The sequence below is a fragment of the Vombatus ursinus genome, unplaced genomic scaffold, assembly GCF_900497805.2.
Source record: "Vombatus ursinus unplaced genomic scaffold, bare-nosed wombat genome assembly UNPS02014779.1, whole genome shotgun sequence".
Classification (NCBI taxonomy): domain Eukaryota; kingdom Metazoa; phylum Chordata; class Mammalia; order Diprotodontia; family Vombatidae; genus Vombatus; species Vombatus ursinus.
In genome coordinates, this window is record NW_020954557.1 from 25,804,403 (window position 1) to 25,826,562 (window position 22,160).

The window sequence follows — 22,160 nt, forward strand, 5'->3', positions numbered from 1 at the left end:
GGCTATAACCCCAGTTCTTTTGCTTTTCAATATTTAGTGTTCCAAGACCTGCAGTTTTTTAGTGTCACCACTGCTAGATCTTGTCTGATTATAATTATGGCTCTGCCATATTTGAGTTTTGTTGTTTTTTTTTTTCTTGTTGCCCATAATACTTTCTCCTTGAGCTGGGGGTTTCAAAATTTCTCATAGGATCTCTTTCAGGAGGTGATTGGTGGATTTTTTTTTCTATTTCTACTGCCCCCTCTTGTTCTTTTTTTTTTAATTTTTCCTCAATCTATCTCAATTGATTTTTAAAGTCTTTTTAGGTTCTTCTATGAATTCTTTTTTGGCATGTGACCATTTGATGTTACTCTTTGGGGTAGAAGAGGCTTTTTTTGCTTCACTATCCTCCTCTGAAGACAAACCCCAGTTTTCTCTATTCCTATGGTAACTTTCTATAGTTGGGTTCTTTCCCTTTTGCCTGCTCATTTATTTTTTAATTTGTAGCAGTTTATTATTGTAATCACTTCTAGTCATGGGGTGTGGAGATGGTGCCTCTGGCCTCAGATTCTTCTTCAGTACTCCCCTCTGTCTTGGAACTGAAACCAAGAACTCTGAACTCCTATAAGTGCCCACAGCCAGCAGCATCCCTGCTCCCATACTTCTGCACTCACCAGGTGTGTGCTGATTCCTTCTTGCCCAGGCCACATTTCAGCAGTATAGCTAGGCCTGTAGTCCCTTGTCACCATAGGTTCCCTCAATCTTCCCCCACTCAGACATTCAACTCCCTACACTGACTGGGAGGTGAAAATTCCTGTGGATGGGGCAGAGGCTACCACCCAACCCAGCTAGCCCCAGGGCTTTCCACTTAGAGTTTCAATGGAACTAACTTGGAGGTGTTTACACTTCACTAGAACCAAACCTTAGTCTTAGGATTTTTCTCCAGATCTCCAACTGTCCCAAAAGAACTACTGTTCTGCCCCCACTCTTGTTTATTTTTACTGCTCTACATTTGCCCTGAAGCACTATTTTGTCTTCTTTGTGGGGGAAATCTGGAGAATTTGGAATTTTCTGACCTACTTCATTTTCCCAGAATCTTCCAAAAGGTCTTTCTTAATACCCCCAATTGTCTCACTTTTTCTTGAAATCAATTTGCATAAGTTTTTATATACTTTATTTTCACTTAACTATGAATGTTTTTTCCCCTACATAAACTGTAAACTCTTTGAGCTTATGTAGTGTAGTATGTGTGTCCTTGTATACAAACACCTAGTACAGTATACTATATAAAATAACTGCTTATTAAATATTTGTTAAATTGTCCCTATGATATTTGTAGTGTATATTTACAGGTTACTGATAATTATTGAGTCAGATGAAACTACATAAAACTGTGTTAACAAGAAGTTTATAATACAGGGTCATCAATTTTAGAGGTAGAAAGAACCTAGAAGGTCAACTAGTTAACTAGTCCTCATTTACCCATAAAGTAACTCAGTCACAGAAAATTTTAGTGATTTGCCCTGAGATCTAAATAAAGAAGTTTTCAAGCAAAAAAAAAAAAAAAAAAACACACCTGGATATTTACTTCTCATTACTGCTATGAATTTCTTATTTTATACTTATGTTAATAGGCTGAAATGATGAATAACCTTTTATTCATGTGTGGAATTTTCCTAGTGGATACAGTGCAAATAGATCATGGTGAAAAAATAGCTGTTCCAGAAAACAATAACTCCTCAACAACCAAGCCAACTGAAGTTCGAAAACTTTTTGGTAAGCATCTACTGCTGAGTTTTTTGCTAGTACCAGAAATTATAAAAGTAAAAAGATTTTAAAATAAAATCATAGATGGCTAAGGAAATTGCTTTCAATGACTACATGTAATTATTCATATCCTCCAAATAACCTGGCATATGGTGCCTTTCACTAAAGTAAGGACTTAATATTTGTTGAAACTGTTAATGTAAATTGAATTTTAGATTAGAGCAATTCTTTCATTTTCTTGCTGATTGGATTATAAAACTCTATTTTTAATTGTGTATTGGTGCTTCTAAATCAATGTTTTCCTCCCTAAATGATTCTATCCCTTTTAAAAAATATTCGCAATAAAATTGGGGGATTATGATATTTTCATCCCCTTTAACCTCCCTTGATTGGAAAAAAAATGAATTATCTACCTGTGATGAATCTTTTGGTATACTTTTGTTTCTTACCTTTTACTTTGGGGCAACATCTTCACTAACTAGATGCAAAAAGGACAGGAAGCTATGCTCCACCCTGAAAAGGAGTAGAAAACAAGAGAAGAAAACAAATGGAAAGGCCTTGTCTTTTTTTTTTCCTTCTTACTTGGACTCTGAACTATTTAGACCTATGCCAGCAAATTGTCATTCCTTAGTAATAAATAATTCATGGTTTAATACTAGAAAATAAAGGATGCTTTCCACATAGGTATATGGTCATTACCAATAGGTTAGACATGTCTCAGTTTAGAATATAGAACTTTTTGACTAAATATTAAAGCAGATCTTTAAGTCATACCCTGGCATTCAACACATTAGGCAATATATTAATCCTTTATCTAAGGTATTTTGCTATTTTGTTTCTCAGGGAATAATAATTTATCCCATGAGGATAAATTAGATAACGTTCTTCTTGAAATGACTCCCAAAAGTATTAAACACCTAGAAAAAAAATTTAAATACTTTTTACTTCATTGTGGTAAAGTCAAGGAAGGAGAACTTTTAAGTCTTTCCTTGAGGTGCAACAGTATAAAGTATTTTAAACATTATCAGAATATATTCATAGCTAATTTGTTGAAAATACTTTTTCATTGGCCTAAGATTTTGGATTCTATCATTGGTAAAATTCTCTAATGTATCAAATTTAAATCAGCAACAGCAACAACAACATACTTTTCTTGCTAGGTAGCCCACAAGACAAAAAACTATGTGAAAAGCCTATTTATTTCTACAGAAATGGAAGACTGATGCTTTTCCCTGTAGGATTTATAGGGTTCCTATTTTAATGGTCTATGTAAATTACACCAAATATTGTTCTCTACTCTCCCTTTTGGGCTAAGAAACATTTGATCAGCACACTCAGTAAGGAAATAAGAAAGAACATGAGCTATGCTCTCCTAATCCCTTCTTCCCAAGCCCATCCCTGTAGTTGTTTCCTTGCCTAGCGAGACAACAGGATAGCCAGGTAGTCTATGCAACTATATTTGTTTTGGGGGAAGAGAGGGAGGTTGTATGTGTGCATGCATTTTGGGTTCTTTTTTTTTTTCTGTACAGGATGTGAGAGGGAAACATTCTGAAATCATTTCCCCAAACATAGATTGGTTGCAACAAAAAGTACAAAATGAGAAGTCTTATAACTATGCCATAGCAGGCCCTTCCTTTCAGTATTCCAGCATATAACTTTTTTTTTATGTCTGTATAGTAGTAACACCATGCCTGTGTATGCAAACGAAATAGATTTTTTTACCATTAGTGAAATAGATAACTATTCTCACCATTCGGACCAACCCATAGAAAAGTTATCATATGTATAAGGCCATGTGTTCTCAAAGAAAAATCAGCCTTCACTGATCTTACAATATCTGTGTAATAGCAAATAATAGCAAAACTTTAGATCAAAGTAAGAGGGTACTTTTGCCACTTAAATGATTTAATTAGCTATGGAGAATATGGTTATGTAGAGCTTTCATTTAATTTTGAAATTAGGAATAGTATTTTAACCATATTTTATTATTCCCTACTTACATGTTCGTCAACAATACTACTGTGCTGCTAATCACACATTCTTGATATCTTTAGATACTATTTTGTTGTGTCTCTATCCTTAAACTCTATTCCCAGCTGCTCCCCCCACATTTTTTTTTGCTTCCTCCTGAATGCTTCCAAACTTGCTTCCTTTAAATTCCTACTTTCATTGCTCTAATTCATACCTTCATTATTCTCATACTTGGATTGCTACATTAGTATTCTGGCTGACCTCCTTAACTTTAATTTTTCTCTTTCCAGTTCATCTTGGACATTGCTATATAAATGATCATAAACACTGCTTTCATTTAGCCATCCTTCTTCTAAAAATCCTTCAATGACACCCTATTATCTAGTGCATTACGAAAAAAGGTCTTTGCCTGTCTTTCAAGTTGCTCTATAACCTTATAACAAACTTTATTTCTATTTTCCAAAAACCACCTGCCATCCAGTCCCTTCACAAATTTATGAACACCATGTTCGTTACTATCTCCATACCTTAAATCATGCTATTACAATCAAGTGAAATGTCTTTCTCTGACTATTCTCAATTCAAATACTCACCATCCTTGCAATATATAATTTCAAGCCTACTTCTTCCATGAAATCTTCCTTCACTGCTGCCACTCTCGCTATTTCTCTCTCATCTGATCTTTTATAAAATGAATAATTTGTACCTCATTAACTACTGTGTAATCATATAATATCTTGTTTTTACTTGCTACTCTTTTCATGGTTGTTAATTTTGTTGCCCCAATTGGACTGAGAGCTCCTTCAGGGCAGAAACATCTTTTTTTTTTTTTAAGTATATCCTCTGCATTTACCGAGCAGGCATTCAGCAAATCTTGATTGATTTTGTGATTCACAGTTAAAATAAAGACATCAAATGATGGTTGGAAGAACGCTGATCACTTTTACCAAGTCTTTCTGATGACCTTCTGCAGTTGCATACAATTATTCTTCTTAGGAATCATATAAAATCATAGAGTTTGAAGGGACCTAAATGGATAGAAATCCCTCTACTCTATCCAATACAAGACCTTCTCTGGAACGTCCTCATGCTGCCTCTTCTTGAGCATCTTCATTGAAAGGGAAGTAACTACCTCATGAGGAACTCAATTAAATTGCAGACATTTCTACTCAATAGAACAATTGGGTTGTAGTTTATGGACACACAAAAGTCCATGTTTTCAGTACTTTCTTTGTTCTTAATAGAGTAAAGTTAATGTATTTCTAGTATTATCTCATTAATAAAGTTTGGATATTTGCTAATATATTAATATATTTCATTCATTTGTGTCCCATATTAGCCAAGCATATACCCTGAATTAACAATGATTCTGTGAAACTAGATAGTGCTGGGACTGGATATTTATAAAGATTATTTGAATAACTGCAATGTATCTATGGTGGGAGAAGTATTTGGAGTAAAAGGACATGCAATCTGGTTTTGGATCTGATACTTATTAGCCATATAACTAAATATATATGGCTTTATGCTTTTAAATTTTGGTTTATCCATCTTGACAATGAGGGTAATAAAACCTGCATCATCTGCCTTAAGGGGTAGTCATAAGCAAAGTATTTTGTAAGGCTGAAAGTACTTTATAATAATTATTGCAAGAAAAATAACTAACATTTATATAACATAGCACTTTAAGGTTTGCAAAGTACATTACAAATATTTTCTCATTTGATCCTCACAACAATCCGGTGAGAGAGCAGTGATTATTACACCTATTTTGCAGATGAAGAAATAACCGAGTTGAGAAAGGTTAAGTAACTTGCCCAGGGCACAAAATAAGAGTCTGAAGTTTGAACACAGGCCTTCCTGACTTTGAGTCCATTGCTCTCTTTATACATCAAACTGCCTTTATATATAAACTATATATCTATGTATTTCTAAATATCTATATATGGTGTTTAACTATTGATATTTTTGTTATTTTTGCTATTAAGAAATTAAGAAGAATGTCTGATACAAATAATTTGGAAATAAATTAATTGGGAAGTGATCTAATTCAGAAATTGTTATAGCATACACTTCAATGAAAATATATGCTGTTTCTATGTATATATCCATAGATATTCATTCAAAATCCATGTATGAAATAGCATATTATTGTTCTAGCCTTCCCTCCTCAAATCTTCGCAATCTTGGCTTATACCTTATCATGTAAGTGAAACTGCTGTCTTCAAAGTTCCCAATGATTTCTTAATTGCCAGATGTAATGGTCTTTTCTCAACTTTCATCCTTCATAATCTATCCACCACATTTGACACCGGTGATTTATCTCTTCTTCCTGGATACTCTTTCTTCTCTGAGTTTTTATGACACTACTTGGTTCTTCTCATACCTCTCTGATCACTCCTCAGTCTCCTTTGCTGGCTTATTATCTCTGATGATTAAAAAAAATCCAAGAAATATAGTTTCTAGGTAATTTAATCATTTTATTAATAAGGTCAGCATGTTATTAATAAAAAGGTGGTCAGTTGGCCATCTCTTTTAGACCAAAGACCCCTAATAGTGGTGGGATTACAGTTTATATGTCCTTTGAAGAGTAGGTGTTTCTGAAGAGTGGTAATCAACTATGATTGGTTAATACAATGGGTGATGGGCTATATTAATATGAGGGTCTTGGGGTACATGACCTGTGTTACCAAATCTTGGTCAAAGAGACATCAATTTCCATATCACCCGTCTGACAAAAAGGAGGATTCACATTTTCCCAGAACTGTCTGAGCATACACAATGAGCAGGAATACATCCATTAGCCCAAACTTAGAATTTCTTTTACTGTCTGATTAGATCTTGGCCTGGGTAAATCTCTAAAAGAAAGAAACCACACTGGTTGAGCTCTGGGTGAGGAAGTAGAAAAGGGGGAAAACCTTGGCCCTAATACAATAATTAGCTATTAAATGCAAAAGAGAAATATTCATTTATCACACATCTGTATTATATGCCCCTTTCACTGTGGATTTGCCCCAAATTAGGCCTTCTTCTCTTTTCCCTCTACACTTTGGGAAAACTCACCAGCTTTCATGGATTTAATTATCATCTCCATGCAGATGAGTCATAATTCTGTGTATCCAGTCAAATCTGTCCCCTGAGCTTAATTCTTTAATTATCCAGCTATGTTGGACATTACAAAATGGATTTCCTGGAGATATGTCAAACTCAACATGTCCAAAAGCTTTTGTCTTTCCCCAAAACCTTTACATCTTTTAAATTTCCCCATTTCTGTTGAAGACACCAACATCATTCCAGCCTCTCTGGTTCACAACTTCAGCATAGTCCTCCACTCCTTATACTACCTCACCCCGTGTCTTCAACCAAGTCACAAAGTTTGCAATTTCTACCTATACAGCATTTATCACATCTAACGCTTTCTCTCTAATCTCACAGCCAATATCTAAGTTTAGGCTGCTAGGTGCCACAGTTGATAGAAGACTGGAATTGGAATCAGGAAGAAAGACCTGAATGTGAATGCTGTCTTAGATACTTACTGACTGTATGACCTTGGATGAGTTATTTAACCTCTCAGCCTTAGTTTCTTCATCTTTAAAATGATGATGATAAGAATAATCATCTACTTCTCAGAGTGATTGTGAAAATCAAATGAAATGAATAAATGAAAGAAAGATTGAAGTATTTTTAAGCACTTGCTTTGTACAAAGCACAGTGCTAAGCACTGGAGATACAAGTAGAAAAATAAGTCATTTCCTGGTCTCAGGATTTCACATTATCATAGGGGTTTGTGAAACTCAAAATACAATAAAAATGCTAGGTATTATTCAGGCTGTCATTACCTTTTGCCTATATTATTACAAAGTATTATTTAAACTGCTCTTCTTGTCCCAAGCCTTGAACTACTCCATCAACATTGCTTCACACTGCTGTCAAATTAATCTTCCTTAAGTGGAAATCTAACCATTTGCCTCTCCTATTCAATCAACTTCAATTGTCTTATTGCCTCAAGAATAAAATATAAACTCCTTTGTCTGGCTTTTAAAGCCCTTCATGAACTTTATTCAACCTATCTTTCTAGGCTTTACCAATATCACTTCATCTCCCACCCTCTGCAAACTAACCAAACTGACTGTGTGTCTTCTCATAAAAGATACCCTACTTCCTTTGTATTGGTCATCCCACTTGCCCAGAGTACTTTCCTTTCTTATTCTACTTCATAGCATCCTTTCTTCTTTTAAGATGCAGCAACAGCAAAGGCTTCTGCATAAAGCCTTCCCTGGTCCCTCCCCCTAACTGCTAGTGACTTCCCTCTCAAATTATCATGTGTTTAACAACTTTGTATTTGTGTGTATATATACCCATACACACACACACACACACACACACACACACACACACACACACACAAATAAATTCTATTGGTGAAGACTGCAAATAATATACATATATTTATATCTATATATATGTGCATATTTTTATATATATACATATGTATATATTAACCTGTATACATGTATATATGTATGAATGTAATATAATCTATGTTTTATATACATGTATGTAGATATATTACACACATGTATGTTTCTAAACACAAATACATACAAAGCAGTTAAATATAGAAATATAGAAATAATATTGAAATACACATACAAATAATACATAATGAAATGATTGCGTGTACTGTATCATATAATTATGTACATAATATATGAACACTTGATATATATATATATATACATACACACATATATAGCTATACATATATAAGTATATATGTATTTGTTGTCTTCAATAGAATGTAAACTCTTTTATGATCGGAGTTATTTCATTACTTGTGCTTGTATCTTCAGTGCCTACCACAGTGTCTGGCATAAAATAGGTACTTAATAAATGCTTGTTCATTGATTGATCAATTCAAGTGTCCACTGATTGATAATAGGCATAATTGGCCAATGTCCTTTTCTAGTCATATATAATTTATTCTGAGAGAAATATTTCTATCTGGGTATGCTAACTAGTTCTCAAGTGTATTTGGAGGGAAATGTATCTATGTGTATGTGTTTGTATACCAAAATCAACTAATGTTCTTAGCAAGGAAAAATAATTCCAAAAGTCATGAATTTTCCTTCTGTTTATATTTGTATTAAACATGACAGTTGTAAGATCCTCAATTTTAATCATGCTTTTACTCAAATAGTATTATTTTTCTTTGTGTGAACTATCTAATATGAAATGTAAGCCCAATTTCATTTCCTAAGGATCCTAATTGAGAAGTAAAGTGATGAAATGGATGGAAAGGAATGCTGGGCAAGGGAAATCAGGAAGATCTGACATTGACACTACTAGCTAAGTGACACTGAACAATTCACTTAGTCCCTTAGTGTCCAAGCCATCTCTATATGTTTCAGAGAAGTTGCCGGTTGTGTTGGTAGAGTAAATTATACATTGGAAGTGCTGTAAACTGGCAAAATCATAGGTCTAGCCCCCCCCCAAAAAAAACAACCTCCAAAACTCAAAAGATAATCAATTTTTAGAAGTTTGTAAATAAATAAACTAACAGACTAGAGATATTATTTGCTAATTCTTCCCTACTGCAAATGTTAACCATTATTTTGGTCATCATAACCCTTACTATCATCATTTATAAAACTTCCTAAGATCCACTATAAAAGTAGACTTCAATGTTTTTTTTTTCTAAATTAACAGGAACCCCCCCAAAAAATATTTTTTTCAATTCTGTACCAAAAGATAACATTACTGTGTGCTTCATTGCCATCCACTGAAGTAGATACAGAAATTTGGAACCTTAGCTGTGTCTCTATAGGTGAGGCTGGAGTCCTGGCGTCAAAGCAGATTGGAAAGCTTTCTCACCATCACTCAACAAAGCTGTCCTGCTGAGCATGAAACAGGGGAATAATTTCCAGCTGAAAGAAAGTCATCAACTCTCCAAAAGGAAGCTGTCCTCTGAATTGATTTTTTTTTTTAGCACTTAAAGAAGTCCAGAAAAAATGTTAATTTTCACCTTTGGATATGGAACATTTTGTAGGTGTTCTATTCTATTCATAGACAGCAGAGAAAAGCTATTTTTCTGTCATATGAGGAAGAAAACATTTGTCATGATTTTGAAAATTTCTGCCTTGAGGTTTTGTTTTGTTTTATTTTGTTTTCTCCATATAATTTCCTTAGGACTATCATGGTTTGAAGATAGTTCATAAATAATTATATTGGTTAGGAATGCTATTCCACCATTCTCTCCATTTGTCAGAATCCTGATTATCTTATCAGTAAGGCTGTTTCATACCATAGGCTCAGATCCCCAAACTTGTTCAGATACCCAGATTCTCTATTCCCTAGTTGGGTTTAAATATTCTCTCCTCAGTGAGAAAGAATTCCTACAGGCCTAATTTGTGACAGTTTTCCAAAGGCTTGAGACTTAGCAAACTGCTCAAAGCTTCATCTCCATTCTAGCTTAGTGCTTCAAGAGGTACCGAAATGAGTCCCTCAGAATATTTCCCCATTCTCTGCTGACTTACCAAGCAAAATTGTGGCTTTCTGATTTAGTGTGCTTGGCAAATCATCTAAATATAAAGTATTACTATTATTATTTTATCAAATGATAATTGGGATAATATTTTCCAGAAAATAATAATAATAATAATAATAATAATAATAATAAATTGTTCCTGAATAAACTAACTTAAGTTTCCCCATTCTACATCCTTTGACAAACCAATTTTTCTGGGAAGATGGAAAAAAGCAAGAATAATGTAGCAACATATTTATTGAATGATATCTAAATCAAGTCAACTACTTCACTATTTCTTAAATCAAAGTTGATGTGATTTACATTACTTTTTGTGATACTAAATTTAGGTCAGTACAATTAAAAGATTAAACTTTTATTTAAAGTTAAAATAACTAGAGTAACAGCAGATAGAGATAGAGCCATGGTGTCAGAATAACCTGAATTATAATTCCTGCTTTTGATATATACTGGCTCTGGGCCTAGGCAAGTCACTTTACCTCTTGGTGTCCCAGGAAGATCCATGAGATTTTAAATTTTGGAGTGCTGTTCTATATTGGTACAGAGTATCTCCTCATTGGGAGTCCCCTTTTCTAATGAAATCATAGGATGCCATCATTTCCTCCTCCTCCTCCTCTTCCTCCCCCTTCTCCTCCTCTTCCTCCTCCTCTTCCTCCTCCTCCTCCTCCTCCTCCTTCTTCTTCTTCTTCTTCTTCTTCTTCTTCTTCTTCTTCTTCTTCTATAGTACTACTACTTCTGCTACCATCACCACCACCACTACTATTATTTCTACTGCAACTATTATTATTACTACTACTTCTGTTGTTAACTACTATTACAAAATTATAGAGTGGGCATTAAGGACATAAAAAACCTCCTACATAATTGAACTGAGTTTTGAATATTGTGTTCTGGCTGTTTATTTTTGTTAGATCATAGAAGTTACAGTTGGTAAAATGGTTCCACATCTACAGTTTTCAAGCTTTGTTATATTATGAGCTGCTAGAAACTAGGAACCATCTTGTACTTGTCTAATTTTCCTTGGTCCCTAGCACTATGCTCTATTTGTCAGACCTTAGAAATGTTGATTGAATTTGTTGATCTTTATCAACAAAGTTTCTTCAGAGACAAGTTAATGATCATGATGTCATCCTAAAGACAGTAAGCCATTTGGCTTTGTGTATTTCCTTGGGGAACAAAGCAACACCAGGTTAGTGTCTTTTTATTGTATGTTCAGATTCCACTAAATGTTAAAAAAGAAACCAAATTCACACTTATGTGGGATTTAAAGACTTTTCTGTTTTCTTTTTTTATAGATACTATAGTGTTGATATTAAAGAGGTAAGTTCATGTGTTCCTCTAGAACCAAACATTTAGCAAGAAAAAAAAAAAACATAGTTCCTCACAGACAAATAAAAAAACAGCATTTCATGTCTAACGAGTTATTCTTAGGAAATCACTGACACTCCTCTATAAAGCTCATAAGATTATTTAATCTTTAAATTATCTAAAAGAACCTCTTAATGGGATTCTACTAATATAGTCATAATATATAAGTGTGTGGGACTTATTTGGGGGTTGATGTTGGTAGTAATTAGATGATAGCTCTTACAGTATAAAGCGTATCATGTTATAGATTTGGACAAGAAGTTAGGTGGCCTAGATGATAGTCTTAGATCTGGAGTCAGAAAGACCTGAGGTCTATTCCTAACTTACTAGCTATGCCACTTCACCTTTGTTTGCCTCAGTTTTCTCATCTATAGCAAGAGGTTAATAATAGCACCTATCTCATAGGGTTGTTATGAGGAACAAATGAGATAATGTGTACAAAGCACTTTGCAAATCTTAAAGTGTCTTCCACACACACTTTAGTCATATTCTCATTATGACTACATTAGTGATACTAAATAATAGCCCCTATCAGATGGTAAAAGGAGAATTCTATTGATCTCTGGTACTTTGGGGAATTTCCAAGGTGGTAGATGTTCACTGTGTCTATAGGTAATATGACTTGCTTCTCTAACCAACACTGATAAGATGAAATGGATATTGGCTACCTCTGCCTCTGGTCCCATTGATATCCTGTCTTACCCTTCCTTGCTCAGAACTGAAAGGAATAGAAGTAGATAGAACAAGAGAAAACCAGTAGTTCCATTTCCCCACTAAATTCACCAGCTGCCTTGGTATTAGGACTATATAAATAAGATGAAATAACAATTTGTTTTCAATATCTGTTTCTACTGGTGTTTTTAAACAAAGGATTTACCAATAGTAGGGCACAGATGCCAAGGTCCTAGTCTCATAAAAGGCAGACACCTAGATTTCAAACTGGCCAATGATAAGAGAGCTTTGATCCTAATCAGCCTGTTGAATTATTTGCAAAACAAATCTGTAGAGAACCTAGATAGGTTCCAAGATATTGTCCTTCCAATTGAAGGCAATTTGGTTCTACCTTTCCTTAGTGGAAAGATCACTGACTTTTCCAAATGTGGGTTTAAGTCCTACCTCTGTGACCTTGGACAAGTTAGCTAGTCTGCCCAGGCATTAAGTTTGTCATATTTAAAGTGATGGGGTCACCTCTATTGCAAAATGAGGAAACAGTGTAGAACTTAAGGCAGAAGACCATCTTATATTAGAAGAGTTGGGGGATTGGTTTTCAAAGGCTATATTAAGGGATCACAAGCTCTGACAAGCCCTAGGCCCAGTGATATACCATGTCTCTCTTGATTTAAGATCAAACCCAACCAAGTTCATAGTGGTGATTATTTTTTATCCCACAGAAACTTATCACAGAACTCATTAAGGTAGGGACAGATTGTGACCCACATTAGTGGAAAGAGTATGTATACCAAAACAATTATAGATCCTTGAAGCATATATTGATCTTATAAATAAGAGGTGATAAAGAACTTATGGGATAGATGCATAATTATGTTTATTTTAATTAGAAATTTATGCTGCCAAAAAATCCCATAACTTTTCTCACGATTCACTATCTTATTGTTTCCCAATATGAAGAGGTGCAAATGGAACTGCACAATCTCAAATTGTTTCTTAATTAAACTCATGAGTGCATTTTAATCTCAGATTCTATAGATTTCAAATACAACTTGAGATTCCTTCTATATTAAAACTGAATGACTTTGGTCTAATGTAATAGTAATTTGGTAATAATTTCCCCCTATTTCTGCCCACAGAATAATTTTCCTCATTTTTATTTAACATTTCCCAGAAGAGCATAGGAGTACATAATAAATTAGCTTTTATATCAGAACATCTAGCATTTCCTATCAATACATTTTAGAGCAAAAATGGTACAAAAAGATAGTTGGATGAGGTTCAGCATAATAGTAAAGTGCTATAGTTGGAATTAAGAACAAGTATTCATACACTGTGATACTTACGAGCTGTGTGACTGGTGAACTCCACTAAAATTTCTGAACCTTGTTTTTCTCACCTGTGAAATGGAGATAGATGGTAGCACGTACCTCACAGAGTTATTTTGAGGATCAAGTAAATTATACAAGGTCCCAAAGTCTTGGTGCACTAATAACTTAAAACTGTACTAAGATTTTTGGATACTGAATGTGTATTGTGTTTTGCAAATAAATGTTTTGCGTATCTTAAAGCTATATCAAAATTACTCCTATCATGATTATTAAAAACACTATAGATTGTTATAAAGGGAAGATTGGGAAACCTTTGCAAGTCCATTTCAGAATTGTCTCATTTTGTTTCTTTTCTCTTACAGCCTAATCCCTTGAGGTTTTCTCCCCATCAGGCAGCCTCTTGCTTTCTGAACCTCTTTGGCTATTGGATCCTCAAGTTCTATGTCCCATCATCACTGACAACTTGACAAACCCTCTTCATTTGCATTTTCTATGCTGTAGCTCACCCATGGGGAGACCTCTGAAATTTCCCCACCTTCCATCCTGTCTGTGCAACTTTTTTCCTTCACTCTTGATGGATATTTTTGTTCTCTTCAGAGAAAGCACATATTTCCTCTCAGGGAAAGACTTTTTCAAGAGATTTAACTGCTTTTGTTAAACTGAGACTCATTCCCCTACTCATGGAGTAAGGGTATCTCTGTTTTACCTTTTGGAGTATTTTCTCTTCTGATTCTGAAGAAGGTCCATGTTCCTTCACAGACCCAGGAGTTCTGATGGCAGCAGCTTTGGCATTGCCTTCTCTTCTGCCAAACATGTAACCATTATCCAGATCTGAGACTTCAGTTCCTTTCTGCTTTATGTGAAAACGCTATCAGCAAGGCTAATAATCTTTTCAGTATGTCTTGCTTTGAAGACTGAAAAGGCAAATCTCATTGCATATTACTCGTTGCTTATTTTTGCAATCCTCATGCACCATTCAAAATTTTCTTAAACAGATTAAAATGTTTGTGGCATACCATGAATACAGATTTTAGTCATTATTCTGAGTCTTCCTGTTTTGAACATTAGGAAAATACTTCAGTTCTGTATATCAACCAATGCTTTTGTGAATGAGAAAGAACAAGGATAGTGATTTTTCACTAACTTCTCACATTTTGTTGTGTGATCGATCTTTAATAAATAATTTTAGTGGTGGCTTATGTTAATATTTGCTAGTTTTTTTGTCTAGGAAGTATAATCGTAGTACTATATTTTATAATTTTAATTTCTATTGTATGTTCTTGAAATGAAAAGCCTTGTTTTAAAGAACACTTTGAGTTTGAAGCATTTATATGGATGTCTAATGGATTTTAATGTGCTAAAATGCAGTTCATCTCTCAACTGTAAATAATTCTTTTTAGGTTTTTCACAGACATTCTATAAGAAAGTCTACAAGAAAAATGTGATGTTTAAATAAATTTATTGTAATGTGAAGATATGAGCATGATTACATGTTATATCATTCTAACAATTTTTTTTTAATATTCTTAGAATTCTATGGCCCTTCTTGGTGTCTGACTCCTGCAGATAGAGGACTTTGCAGGGCCAATGAGAAAAGATTTTATTTTAATTCTGCTATTGGAAAATGTCGTTCTTTTAACTACAGTGGATGTGGTGGGAATGAAAACAATTTCACTTCTAAAAAATCATGTCTCAGGACTTGTAAGAAAGGTATGAAAATCCCTCTCTAAAATAAATTGCATATGTCCAAAGAATTAAACATATAAGTATATTTTAAATAAGAAAGCTGACCAAGAACTAAACTTCTTTATATTATTACATAAATAGACATAACCTAATACAAAAGTAAAAGCTTTATTCTTTTTTTAAAGCTACTTTCCATCCTATTCCTAGCTAAGGAAATATCTGTCATGACTAATTGGAATAATTGTCCCATAAAGATCACATGAGTATGTGTGGAAAAACATGGAGCTTACAAATGATAATCTGTTGTTTTAAATGGTTTTCTAATAGTTTCTGGCTTTTAAAAATTTAAGTTAAAACAAATATACCAAAGGTTATTTTTTTCTTTCTTAAATTTGCTGAAAATATGCATTCATTTCTCTCTGAAGAAGAAAGTATAAAAGTCAGTAGAACTTTCTCTCATCTCTATAGCATGTTATGTTTATTTAATTCAGAACAATGACTTTAAAGTCCTTTTCGTCTGTATGTAGATGCAGCAAGTGGTAGCCATACCGCTTTGAAATCCAGTTATCCATCCCCAATAATAATAATAATATATAATTATTTATTTTAATACTTAACCATTAATAATAGATAATTAGATAACTCATCCATTGACATGTAGTTAATACTTTAACTTAAAGTTGATAAGCCTTATATAACCAATATTATTTATTTTTGTCCTTCCTATAGGTTTCAGTAGACGAGCTAAAGGTGGATTAATCAAAACTAAGAGAAAAAGAAAGAAACAGCCAATGAGGATAATATATGAAGAAATCATTTTTGAAAATATGTAGCTTCCTTACAAAATTACATGAAATTCAAGGCAATCCACCACATGAGATTTTGCCTGCAAAATGTAGAATGGATGGCAATTTAGATAAATTACCTAAAGGATTAATTCCTTGATTAGAGTCTAGAAATTTATTTTTTAATCACATCTCAGTAAATGACTTTATGAAATGTATATTGTTTATCTAGGAATAGTATAACCTTATTTTTCATCAACGTAACATGTGTCCTCTTCCCTATTTGATCAGCTCAGTGATTCAGGGGATAATTAACCAGGTTTCATCACCCTGTTATTTCACTTTTCATACTCTACTCTTCTTGCACATATATATGCATTTATGCATATATATATATTACTAATTCACACATCATTACCATATTACTGTGTATCTCAATAAGTAAAATTCAAAGTGATCTATGTTCTATTTTATTAACAATCCATTTATGGAACAGTTTTCAGCTATTAGGCATCATTTTTTTTTTTTGGTTAGGCAATGGGGTTAAGTGACTTGCCCATGATCACACAGCTAGTAAGTTTTATTTGTCTGAGGCCGAATTTGAACTCAGCTTCTCCTGAATCCAGGGCCCGTGCTCTATCCACTGTGCCACCTAGCTGCCCCAAGAAAACATCTACTACTCTCCCTGTTAGCCTTTTATTGGGTTAAGGTTTCTGATATCAAGCAACAAGAATTAAGATTTTTTGAGATCTAAATTTTGCTATCAAACAATTGCCTTTTATTCTTTACCCCAAGAGATTAGCCAGCTGTCTTATACATTTGAACAGAGCCAGTGGTGATAAATTTTACCAAATGTATTTTTCAATTTTAGTTCAATTATTTTTTAAAAAAAGAATCAAGATCCCTGTGTAATTTTCAATTTTAGTTCAACTTTTTAAAAAAGGAATCAACATCCAAAATTATTTTTATTGAAGCTGTGTCAAGGCACAGAACTAATCTGAACATTAATATTTAATATTTAAATCTGCATGAATTCACCAAATGGAACAAGTCAATCAAAATGGTAGATTCCATTCTCCATGTCAACATAGTCATAGGCAAAATCAGATATTTGCTGAAAGAGGATGGGATTAAAATTTTAAAAATGTTATATTTATATTTAAATTTTTTGGTTCTATGTAATTAAATTTTATTTATGCCATCAACATTTCATGTCCCTGTTGACATTCATTCATTGAGTCCTATAGGTCATGCAAAAATATTTCATTTTATTTACATTAGGTATATTAATGTTGCAGCTAACAACTACCAACAGTGGATAACAAATTTCACAATTTCCTATATTTCTTCTTTCACTCTCACAACTCTACCTCTATACAAATGGCTTCCAAATCAACATCTCTAGGACTTATTATTTTCCTATTCTTCACTGAAATTTTTCAGTCAGATATTTTGAGTTGTATTATTATTACCATAACTGAACATTTTTGCAATCAATCTCCTCATTTTCCTCCAAAATGATTCCACATTTTAATTTCTTCCTTGCTGTTTATGGTATAATCATTCTTACAGTCACCTAGGCTTAACACAATAATCAACTATTGCTTTCTCTTCCCTCGTATTGAATTGATCGTTTATTCTTGCCTCTTCTTCATTAGTAATGTTCTTTGTATCTGTCTTTTCCTTTCTAATCCCATTGACAATTTATTCGTGCCCATGTCATCTTATTCATCCTCTGACAGCCTCACAATTGGCCTCCTTTGATTAGACTATTGCTAATACACTATGCATACCACTACCACAGTAATATTTCTAAAATGTCACTTTCACTATGCTACTCCTCTGCCCAAAATTTTTCAGTGGATTGCACATCTCAGAGGAAAAGGGCCCAAAGGCCCAGTATCCTAAGTCTTCCATAGTTTAGCTCAAGTCACATTTTCTAACATTTTTTTCTTAGTCCTATCTACATGAACCAGCAACTCCAGTTAAAAAATAAACAAATAAACCTGCTCTACACAACTCTAAAATAAGGTTTGAATGCTCAAATTTCTTTGTCTTTGGTCACATAATTCCTGTAATCCACAATATTCTCTCCTTTCCTTTGCATTTACTAGAATTATTGCTATCCTTTTAGGCCCAGCTCAAGCTCATCATCTGAGCCTTCTTGCATAAGTTTATTGACCTCATTCATATAGTACTAATCATCTGTACTGCTCACATCTTACAATAATGTACCCATATATTTCATATTTCATAGATATGAGAGGGAGAGAGAGAGAGAAGGTGGAATTGGAATTGATACTTCTTTGTATCACACATAGTTCTAGAACAGTCATTTACATATAGATTTTTTTAATTCCTCAAAGTTTTGCTTACATTTTAGTTGCAAAAGACAATTCATCTATGTGCCTAAGACATCATTCCTTCATTTAAGAAATCAGCGAATAAAATGATTAAGTTGGCCGAGGTTTCTTTAAAATTAGAAAGATTTGAAGTTCAAACTTGATTGCAGAATTTGAAGACATTGCCACTTACTAATGAACATTAATGACTACAATGAAAAAAAATTCCGCATAAAACAAATGACCAGCCTACAAAACAGAAAATAGAAATGGAAAATACATATTATTCTTCATTAGTTGTCCTTCATAATTTCAGCAATTAATTTGTCTTCAACTATATGAGGTGAGGAAGTAGTGTGATCCAGAATTCTACTTCTGGAATCAAAGAATCTGGGTTTAAATTCTGCCTCTGACACTGACTTTGAGACCTTGGGCTAGTCAATTTACCTCTGGGAGCCTCAGTTTCTGTGCTACCTAGCTGCCCCAAATAGACACTTTTATAGACTCAGTGATATCCTCAGTTTCTTAATGAGGTTGTTGGACTGAAGCCTACTCAAGATCTTTGTGCATGTATGTTATATGTACAAATATATGTACATTGCAATGATTCACTGTGCTCAGATTTCCACCACTGTGTTTTCATTCTAGTATTTTTCCAAAATTGTCTAGTTTTGTTGTTTTATTTTATATTATCTAAATAAATTTAACTGTGAATTACTAAAGGTTATAGCATTTAAACTGGATATTGATTTGCATGTTCTGCATTCACCTCTTTCATTAAATAAAATGTGACAGTCTTTTATTTACACATAAGAAATAAAATATATTAATCTGTAAACAGTTTCCCTTTTCTGTTTAGTCCATAATAAAAATAAATCAATATATCTTAAAGTTTTGCAGCTAAGAGACAGAAATCCTGAAATAAAACAAAAAAAATTCCCTTATTCACCCAGAGTTTTTTCTTGCCCCCAAAGGAAATCTTTTTTATTTCTTTTTGCATGTACTTGTATTCAAGTAAAATACTTTCCAATATTTTAAATTCAATTTTATAGAGTTTCATTATAAAGGATAATGATACCTTTTCCCCATTGAAATATAATTAATTATGCTATAACATTGAAAGTTACTCAATTTGATTAAATAAAAGAAATTTACTTGGGGCAGCTAGGTGGAGTGGTGGCTAAAGCACTGACCCTGAAGTCAGGAGGACCTGAGTTCAAATCCGGCCTCGGACCAAACACTTGACACTTACTAGCTGTGTGACCCTGGGCAAGTCACTTAACCCCAGTTGCCATAAATAAATAAAGGGTATTTACATGGGTCTGATGCAATGAATGTAACTGGAGTTTTAGAGTATTATTAATTTAATTTTTACAATTCCCAATACTTATTCTAGAGAATCAGCTATCCTAAGTGAACTCAGGTCCTCCTGACTTCAGGAATTTGGAACTTTATTTAGGTATGATTGGAGCAGTGCATAGTTGAACCAGTATTTCCTTCAGACCAATTCTCCCAATGTGGGAGTTGGAAAAATCAGCAGCATCATTCACTATGTATTCCCATTAAATCAAGAATTTCACTATGTCATATTTTTCATGTAATTGGAAAGATTCTATGCAAAATTCCACAGTATAAATATTAAAAATTCAAATAACTTGAGAGATAGGATATTGATATGGAGGTAAAGGACTATTTTTCCTTAAAATAGAAAACATATCTTTTACCTATAGAATATCAAAGAAGTAATATCTCATAAATTCTTCTTATAATGGGAAAATCAACAAAAATCACAATTCTCCCACTGGGGGGGGGGGGGGAGGCATCCCAAACTCAGAGTGGGAGAGAGAGCTATGAGACCACACAATATTTAGAAAGAAGCCACAATGCCAATATCAAAAGCAATTAATATTGTTGCTAAAAGAGTAGGGATTTTGTTTTAGGTACATTAAAGTTAGAATGAAATAAGATATGTTATTTGTTAGTATACTTTCATATAATTCACATCATTTCAGAGTTGGAAGAGACTTCAGAGATCATATCATTCAGTTATGATCAGACTAAGAATCCCTTAAACTATGTCTCTAGCAAGTAGATATCTAGCCTTCACTTGAAAAACATTAGTGGAAGGGAACCCACTATCTCCCAAAGCTGTTCAATCAGTTGCTTTATATCTATAATTGTTAAAATATTCATCCCTATATCAAATCCATATCTGCCCTTCAACTTTCACTCATTAATCTGAGTTTAACATTAAAGAGGCAACCAAATGATTACTCTCTAATATATACCTGCCATTGGCTTATTTGAATATATCCCTTCAAGTCTTCTCCAAGCCAACATCCCACTTTTTAAAAATGATTCCTTCACTTTTCTAGTCCCCTCACTATCCTAGTTTTTTCCCACTGGATACACTCTGATTTGTCAATTCTTTTCTTAAAATGTGACAACCCAAACTGAACACAATGCAGAATAACAATCTCAAATTTGGAAGATGCCTGAAAAATTACCTAGACCCATACAAACCTAGATATAAATAACCTATAAAACATATTGGATACATTCTAGTCTAGCCTTGCTTGAATACCTTTAATAAAATAGAATCTATTACCTATACTAGTCCATGTCACTTTTTTGTTAATTTTAATTATGAGGAAGTTTTCCCTTTTACAAAGCTCAAATTTGCATCTTAGTAAGTTTAATTCATTGTTTCCTCTTCTGCCATTAGGAGTCAAGTAGGATGAGTCTAATCACTCTTTGAAAGGATAGTCCTTCAAACAAATTAAAACTATCACGCACCCCACCTCCCTCCATACCCAAGTCATCTTTTCTTCAAGCTAAACATTCCCATTTTCTTTAATTTACCCTCATATAATTTAACCTTGAGCCTTGACACAATCCCTTTTGTCTTCTATTGTAGTAAAAATAAGGACAATCCAAGGCAGTCCACATACCCTGTTGATTTCCATGTAAAATAATATGAATTTGAAAAATGAACCCAGCATTATAGGTATACACCACTATGGTGAATTTATGGGAGATTTTAGATAAAGGTAAACCAGATTGATGAATCAGGGTGGGGTTATAATCTGCACCATTGGAGAATAAATTATTTAATGAAATAATAGATACACTGGAATATTAGAGTAGTATCAAATAAATTAAGAAAAAAGAGGGCTTCTAGAAAAGGGGAAGTGACTATTATTATTGTGGACAGAGGCAAAGGAGTCCGTCATGAGAAATGGGATGAAAAATACAAGAGCAAAGAAAGAGAAAGGGAAATTGACAGAGAAAACCTTAGAACAGAGGTAAAGAATGCAATCAAGAGAACATATAGTGGGATTAGACTTGGCAAAGAAAAGAATGTTTACTTGGGCAAGAAGAAAAATTAATTAAGAAGAGCAATGTTAAACTATTTTAATCTAGGTGTTCTGAAATAATTTAGTAAAAGGGAAAGTGGGGTCTCCTTCAGAATTTGAGGGGTGTAGATTGTTTCAGAAACTTGCAAAAGGTTAAAAAATTGTCTCTCAATAGACATTATAAGGAAGGTAAGAGGAAGCAGGAAACATACAAATAAAATTATTGTCCATCTAACTCCAAAGGGAGACCCAACTAGAGTTAGATAGTGTAAAGTATGCTAAAGTTTGGATAATTTTATGATTCTTCAGCACTGCTCAGAGCTCAGGGACTTAGAGAATGGAAATATTAAGGTGTTTAT

At 33.5% G+C, this 22,160-nt stretch overlaps 1 protein-coding gene across 3 annotated transcripts in view; it reads left to right on the forward strand.

Annotated features, from left to right (window-relative positions):
• The window catches only part of TFPI (tissue factor pathway inhibitor), a 124,045-nt gene extending 107,355 nt beyond the window's left edge, over positions 1 to 16,690 (forward strand). Inside the window, exons 6-8 of one of the 3 annotated variants that reach the window (XM_027865930.1) lie at positions 1,660 to 1,755; positions 15,163 to 15,342; positions 16,048 to 16,690. In XM_027865930.1, coding sequence (XP_027721731.1) covers positions 1,660 to 1,755; positions 15,163 to 15,342; positions 16,048 to 16,151 — 380 coding nt within the window. In that variant the 3' untranslated portion in view covers positions 16,152 to 16,690. Of the gene's footprint in view, positions 1 to 1,659; positions 1,756 to 4,614; positions 4,831 to 11,559; positions 11,585 to 13,994; positions 14,728 to 15,162; positions 15,343 to 16,047 lie in introns of those variants that run through there. The other 2 variants (XM_027865933.1, XM_027865931.1) reach the window with 2 other exon arrangements.
• The last annotated feature ends 5,470 nt before the right edge of the window (positions 16,691 to 22,160 follow it).